The sequence below is a fragment of the Parus major genome, chromosome 22 (assembly GCF_001522545.3).
Source record: "Parus major isolate Abel chromosome 22, Parus_major1.1, whole genome shotgun sequence".
Classification (NCBI taxonomy): domain Eukaryota; kingdom Metazoa; phylum Chordata; class Aves; order Passeriformes; family Paridae; genus Parus; species Parus major.
In genome coordinates this window covers 1,419,950-1,426,586 of record NC_031790.1, presented here as the reverse complement: position 1 = coordinate 1,426,586, position 6,637 = coordinate 1,419,950, and the positions used below count along the sequence as shown (strand labels likewise).

Sequence of the window (6,637 nt, the reverse complement as noted above, 5' to 3'; positions counted from 1 at the left end):
AGGAGCCCCAGAAGAGCATTTTGGCAGGCTACAGCTTCGAATCCTCCCACCTGCTGCCCCCCCTGCCCAGAGGCGCCGTGCCTTCGCAGGTGCCCATGCTGAAGAAGAGAGAAATGGTCTCCAGGGGCCCGTGGCCCTGGGTGGAGTGAGCAGGGATGAGGGGGAGCAGCACTTGAGGTGGCAAAACAGGGACATGACTGGAACAGGAACTGTTATTCTGGGAGGCTGTTTCTTCCTAGAAGTGCAGAGTTAGGGGATCTTCAAAGATCTTTCCGTTCTGGTGAACGTCATGGCCAAGGTGCCACCTTGGGCTCATCCATCTCCAGGGCTGAGGGACTCCTTTCCCAACAAGAAGGAGCCTCAGGATGCACCCTGGCCAGGCTCTCTGGGGTTAGAGAAAGCCTAGCTCAGCACAAGGCTTCTCTTTAAACCCCACTGGGAAGACAAAGCCTCTCTGGGAGGGTCTGGCAAAGCTTGGGAACAAAGTAGTGCTGCTGCAGAGGCTGCAACGAAGGGAAAGTAAAGAGAAAGAGAGAAAGAGAGAAAGAAAGAGAGAGAGAAAGAAAGAAAGAGAGAAAGAGAGAAAGAGAGAAAGAGAGAGAGAAAGAGAGAAAGAAAGAAAGAGAGAGAGAAAGAGAGAAAGAAAGAGAGAAAGAGAGAGAGAAAGAGTTGCCCTCCTGTCAGTGTCCTGACCTGAAGCCATCCAGGAGAATTTTATTAAAAGAAAAATCCCAGAGTAACAAATTAAAAAGACTTCACTGTTCTACTGAACAACCCATCCTTTGCACACCTGCAATATCCATTTCTTGTCCTTCAGTCCCTTAGGTTTAAGCACTGATAGCTTTAACAAATGTCTCCAATGTAAATGATTAATCTTTTCCACTGTATTTTATTATCTCTATTTTCCCTTAAAAAAGCCTCCTGCACAACACTGAGTTCTGTTTGCTTTAAGAATCTCTGTAAATACAGGGTATTTTTACAGAAAGAGGAACCTGCAAATGCTTTTATGCAATATTCAAAATTGCACTGTGTTTTATGGGAATTCTAGTGAGTTTTCATTTGGCTTTTATAGTATTGTGTATCTCCAGGTAAGATGTTCACTCTGTTCTTTTATTCAGGACTGGTTTTGTTTCATTTCACAATTTTAACTCAGTTAAAGTATGGAATATGGCCACACGTATTTAAGAAGTTAACGTGCCAGAAAGAAGAAAATACAAATACATTTATTAAATGCTGGTAAGAACCAACAAAGCTGCTCAGTGCTTTAAAAATCTGCTTTAATGCAAAGCTCCTGCACTGCCTGCCTGATCATGACCTTAGGGTCACGGAATGGTTTGGGTTGGAAGGGATTTTAAAGCCCATCCAATGAGCAGGGACACCTCCCACTAACCCAGGCTGCTCCATGCCCTGTCCAACCTGGCCTTGGACACTTCCAGGGATGGGGCAGCCTCAGCTTCTCTGGGAATTCCATTCTAGCACCCCAGCACCCTCACAGGGAGCAGCCCCTTCCCAATATCCCATCTATCCCTGCCCTCTGGCAGTGTAAAACCCTCAGCCCTGGGCTTGCCACTGCAGACCCTGATAAAGAAATATCTCTGTGCCTTTCCCATGACCCCTTTTATCCACTGAAAGGTCACAACAACGTCTCCTGGAGCCTTCTCACCTCCAGGATGAGGAGGAGAAAACCTCCAAATCTTGCAGGATTTCTGTTCCAGGGAGCTGTTGCAGCCCTGGGATAATTTTTATGGCCTTCTCTGGACCTGATCTAATGGGGCTGGGTCTTGCATGATGTGGAGGCTCCAGACAAGGGAGCAGAGAGCAAGAATTCCTTCCAACCCAAAACTTTCACACACACCACTGTGCTGCTTATCTTTATTTAGACTTCTACCACTAATTCCTTGTCTTCAGTCTCATTGTCCAGGAGCTCAGAATTGGCTCTCAAAGCTGCGAGGCGCCTGTGGAGAGAGAGGAGGCTGCTGAAGCCCTGCCATGGCTGGGTTTGTGGTGGGAGTGAGGATGTGGAGCGGTGCTGGCTATCCCATGGCATGTGGACAGCCAGGAGCTGAGGGCATAGAGAGCTCTGGGTGGAGCAGGGGGCAGCAGCTCCCAGCACAAATCTCTGCTGAGTTTGGCCAGTGACCAACTGGGCATCCAGAGCTCTGTTTCTCAAAATGCCTCATGGCAGATCAGCTACCCTGCCCAAAACTTGGCAACCCTGGAAATGGCTCATGGCATGTTCAGCCCCCCAGCATCAACATTTGGCAACTCCCCCCTCCCCCCCCCAGTCACTCACTTTTTTATGTCCTTTGCCCATGCAGGGGCCACCCTGAGAAGCAGCAGAACAATCAGGCTGCAGACCACAGACACGAGGAAGGCTCTTATAAAAATACTCCAGGTGATTTTAGCATCCACTGTGCCTGTGTTTTCCATGTCCTCCACAGTGTTTGGACCTGTCTTGTTGTCCTCAGCACTGCTGAATCTCTTGAATACACCTGGAGGAAATCCCCAAAGCTCTGAAATCCCTGGGAATGGGGTGTGAGGGGTGGTGGGCACTCACTGCACACACAGAGGGTCCGAGTGTGTGTCCCTGGCACAGGAATGGCCACAACCTCCACCCTGAGGGATGGCCAGGGGATGGGGATTCCCTGACTCACCTGTTGGCTGAAGGGCCTCACTGTTTCCCTCAGGGACTGGCTCTTCCTGATGGTCTTCCTGAGGTGTCTCCTTGTCCACAGGCTCAGGCTCCAGCACTTTAGACACAAAGTGTGCCAGTTTAATTCCAAGTCACCCTTCCTCATGGGAATCTGAAAGCCCAGCTCCACAGTTCCTGTGGTTAAGAGTTACTTGTACCTGGAAGTGTTTCCTTCAGTAAAGTCATTAATTCAGACTGTTCCATTAATGGCCAGGAAATGTTTCCCAATCTAGTTTCATTCTTCAGACCTTCAGGGAAAGAATGAAAAATTCCCACCACAGAAATCCCTGGAATCACCTCTGGGGCTGTGCAGCCAGCCAGGACTGAGCAGTGACCCTGGTGCTGCTTGGTCTGGCTGAGGAGCTGGGAAAGGGGCACCAGACCCCCCTGAGGAGCTCCCATCACACTCGGTGGCTTTCCCTGCCCTCACTGAGAAGCAGCACAGGGAGGGGCTCAGGGAATGACACAGCACACACAGGCAAGGCTGGATTCTCATACCTGCAGGAGATGCCTCGCTCACATTTGGGCCTTGATCTGGCACTTCCCAAAACAAATCAAAAGCCACGTAGGATCCAGGAGAGTCAGATCCAGCACCTGGATCTCCACTGCCTCCAGCCACGGCTGTGAACAGGACAGAGAAGCTCAAATTAAATATTTCCATGTACTTTCCATGGCAGGAGCTGTGGTTGGAACATGGAATGGCTCTGGGGACCTGTTTGTCCCTTCCCCTCTGGAGCACCAAGCAGGCAGGTGCCAGGTGTCTGACCCATGATAATCCCAAACAAACGGTGTAGGAGCTGGCAAACCCAACCCCAGCAATCCTGCTGGCATTGCTCCTGGAAGCAGCTCAGGGCCCTGGAACCTGGGAGGGATGGCTCTGCATAGCTGTGTGTTCTGAGGCCATCCCTGAGCCAGACCCATTGCCTCTCTGCTCCGCTGCCCAGCTGAGCATCAGCCAGAAAAGTGTTAAATTTCCTGACAGCAGGATACTGAAATCTAAATGATCCTTGAGGGGACCTGTGGGACCTGCCCCTCCCTGCCCACATACCTGCCTCCTCCATGAGGGGCTGGGCCCTGGGGGCTAGCAGGGCTGCCAGGGATAGCAGGATCACCAGAGACACCAGGACGGTCAGGGCTCTCTGGAGAGCCAGAAGGACGATGGTGACCATGGCCCATCGTGTCCACGTCATGATGAGGCCACTGAAGCCTCACACTGCACACCAGAGACCGGCTGTGTGACCCCTTGGGAGCTGTGTGACCCCTCAGGGGGCTGTGTGACCTCATGGGAGGCTTCTATCACCAACATTCCACTGTCTCCAGGGGAGCCCCAAATGTCCTGCAGGTGTCTGGGACAGCCCCATCCCATCCCATCCCATCCCATCCCATCCCATCCCATCCCATCCCATCCCATCCCATCCCATCCCATCCCATCCCATCCCAAGATCTCTGCTCTAGGAAACTCTGTGTAGGTTCCCTGGGACTTCACCTGTCTCCAGAGAGAACCCCAGGGCAAAAGGAGGCACTCCAAACTCATGATTTTTAGCTGTTTGATGGAAAAATGGAGATCAGATTGATTTTTTGGGATGGTATTTCTGTCATAGGTCAGAATCATAGAATCCCAGAATGGTTTGGGTTGGAAGGAACCACAAAAACCATCTGGTTCTAACCCCCTGTCACGGGCAGGGACATCTTCTGCTAGGGAAGGAGATGGGAGATATTTAACACAGCTGATCCTCAGGATACAGGAAAGCAGCAAAGTCACAGTTTAGGAGCCAAAATTTGGCTTGTGGGTGTCCAATCCCAGATGCTTCCCAACACCAGATCCTCCTTCAGCATCACTTTCTAACCCACAACCCCTCTGGAGCCATCAAACTCCTCTAGACCCACCACAAAAAAACTTTTATCCCTTTTCCCCCTGCCAAAACACACATCACAGATTTATCCTGCAGCTGGTCTCACAAATAACAGAAGAGCAATTGCCCAATTTGCAGTGGGAAAAAAGGGGAGAGAGGGACCTGTCTGGGGATGTTGGGCAGAAGCCAGCAGGGACCTGGGAACTCCTCTGTCTCCAGAGGAGGCCAAGAACTGACTGCAGATGCCTGGGAGGAGTTCTTGGCAAGTGCCAGGCACGAATTTTCCCCAACACACACATGTAGCTCTCTCAGAATAGTCTGGGGATGATGCCAGGGAATTCCCTGCTCCCCAGGAAACACCAAAATGCTCCTGGAGATGCCCAGAGGAGTCACAGTCAGCAATGAGGCACAAACCTGACTCCAGCATAGATAAAGCTCTTCAGGAAACTGCCTAAGAATCCAATGTTTCTACCCAGGACCTGTTCCCAGGGAAGGCCAAATAAAATGAGACATGGAAGTGATGCAAAACCTGCAGCAGGTGAAGGGCTTGTCTGACATCCTTCAAAATAAAATGTCTTAGATGAAGGTTTTCCCTGCCACTCTTGATATTGGGTTCAACAACTGCTTAAAGTTGCATTTGCATTGCCCTTAGGAAGTTTCTTACCCAATATCCTTTTTCCTGGCATACTCTGCTACTCACACACACTTCTTCCCTGCTAACAGCTCTTACCATTTATAAGCTTTGCTGTGGAAATGCTGGTTCTGCCTGTTCAAGAGGATCTGGGAAAACTTCACTGTCAGATTTAACGTATTAGCTCACTGTAACAGAGACCAGTGAAGCTGACTTTGAATTAAATGTTATTAAATATTATTAATATGTTTACACAGCAACGTCAGCCTGCAGTTATACACAACACTGGAGTATTCCTTAACTGCTGTCTGCTGTTCCTAAGCAGGATTCCAGGCTGAGTTAATGGCCTTTCTTATGGCTTCCTCTAACACAGATGCATTTGGTGGCTGAAACGCCCTTGGTCTGTCTTAGGGCTCTGTCAAACAAGTTCCTTCAAGCAGCACTGCAGATGTTTTGAGCAATTTTGTGCTGAAACAAAGCCAGAGCCCTCTGATGGGCACCAGTCCCGTCTCAGCTGGGCAGTGAGAATACAGAAGAGATGCTGCCAGCCCTGGCACAACCCAGCTGCCAAAATATGCCTGGCTTTTAGAAAAAAAATCTGTGTAGGTACCTAATCCTGTCTGGATGCTGCTGTGGGGAAGGTTTTGGCAAACAAAACAATGTAGAATTGGCTGGTTTCACATTAATCCTCAAATCTGTGTGTGGGCAGTGCTGAACCTCAAATCCTGTTTTGGAGTGAACCAGATCTGGGCATGAGGCTTGACTGCACCCCAAACATGTGGCAAATACAAGATGGGAAGGAGCAAAAAGCCAGAGCTTCAGCTTGTGCAGTAACCATGGTTTTCCTGCAGGGCAGCTCCCAAAGGGAAGCTCAGGGCTGGTTTTATGTGAGCAGAGTTAGAAATGTCAGCTGCTCCTCTGAACTACTGGAGAATTTTCTCCACCGAGGAGAGGAGGATTCATCTCTTGGCAGCTGGGCCTGGTGAGAGCTGAAGGCTGTGCTGTGACTGCAGTAGAAAGGTAGGGGTTTAATCATGACAAAATACTTGCTGGGCAATTTAGGTTTGGTCCAATCTGACTTTCCAGCAGTGCTGCCCTCAATCCCCCTGTCTGAAGCTTTCCCCCTGAGCTCAGGGCTGTGTTGATGCCAGAGTGGGAAGAATACTACCAAAGAGCTGCCCTGCCTTCCCACATTTATCTGCCCTTGGTCAGCTTGGAAGGAAGAAAAAGTCAGACAAAGATTTAATTACTTTGATAAAATTGGAGTTGGTTTGCATGCTCTTCCTCCCTGGGCTGTTGCTGTCCCTTCTCTTGTGTTATATAAGTCAATCCTCAATATTGCCTCACTACCATACTTCTGAATGTTTGTTGAGGTGTCTGTTCTTCAGGGATGCTCCTTGCTTAAATATTTAAGAATCACAATAAAAATCTATTTTGTTTAATTAGTGCTTAAATTATGCT

General features: G+C 49.5%; 1 protein-coding gene across 1 annotated transcript; it reads right to left on the bottom strand.

Moving 5' to 3' along the window:
* Positions 1-1,769: 1,769 nt before the first annotated feature.
* Positions 1,770-3,900, bottom strand: LOC107213910. Its single transcript, XM_015648805.1, has 6 exons — positions 3,741-3,900; positions 3,191-3,313; positions 2,851-2,940; positions 2,655-2,750; positions 2,294-2,492; positions 1,770-1,955 (listed from the first exon to the last, which is right to left on the bottom strand). Exons 1-6 carry the CDS (start codon positions 3,880-3,882, stop codon positions 1,877-1,879), a joined length of 729 nt encoding a protein of 242 aa, XP_015504291.1. The 5' UTR covers positions 3,883-3,900; the 3' UTR covers positions 1,770-1,876.
* Positions 3,901-6,637: the final 2,737 nt, after the last annotated feature.

Excerpts from the sequence above, each read along its gene's own strand:
- LOC107213910 (XM_015648805.1), bottom strand. The coding sequence starts at position 3,882 with ATGACGTGGACACGATGGGCCATGGTCACCATCGTCCTTCTGGCTCTC. Across the intron at positions 2,493-2,654 it reads TGAGGCCCTTCAGCCAACAG|GTGTATTCAAGAGATTCAGC; the intron begins GTGAGTCAGGGA and ends GATTTCCTCCAG. Across the intron at positions 1,956-2,293 it reads TGGGCAAAGGACATAAAAAA|GCGCCTCGCAGCTTTGAGAG; the intron begins GTGAGTGACTGG and ends CTCTCTCCACAG.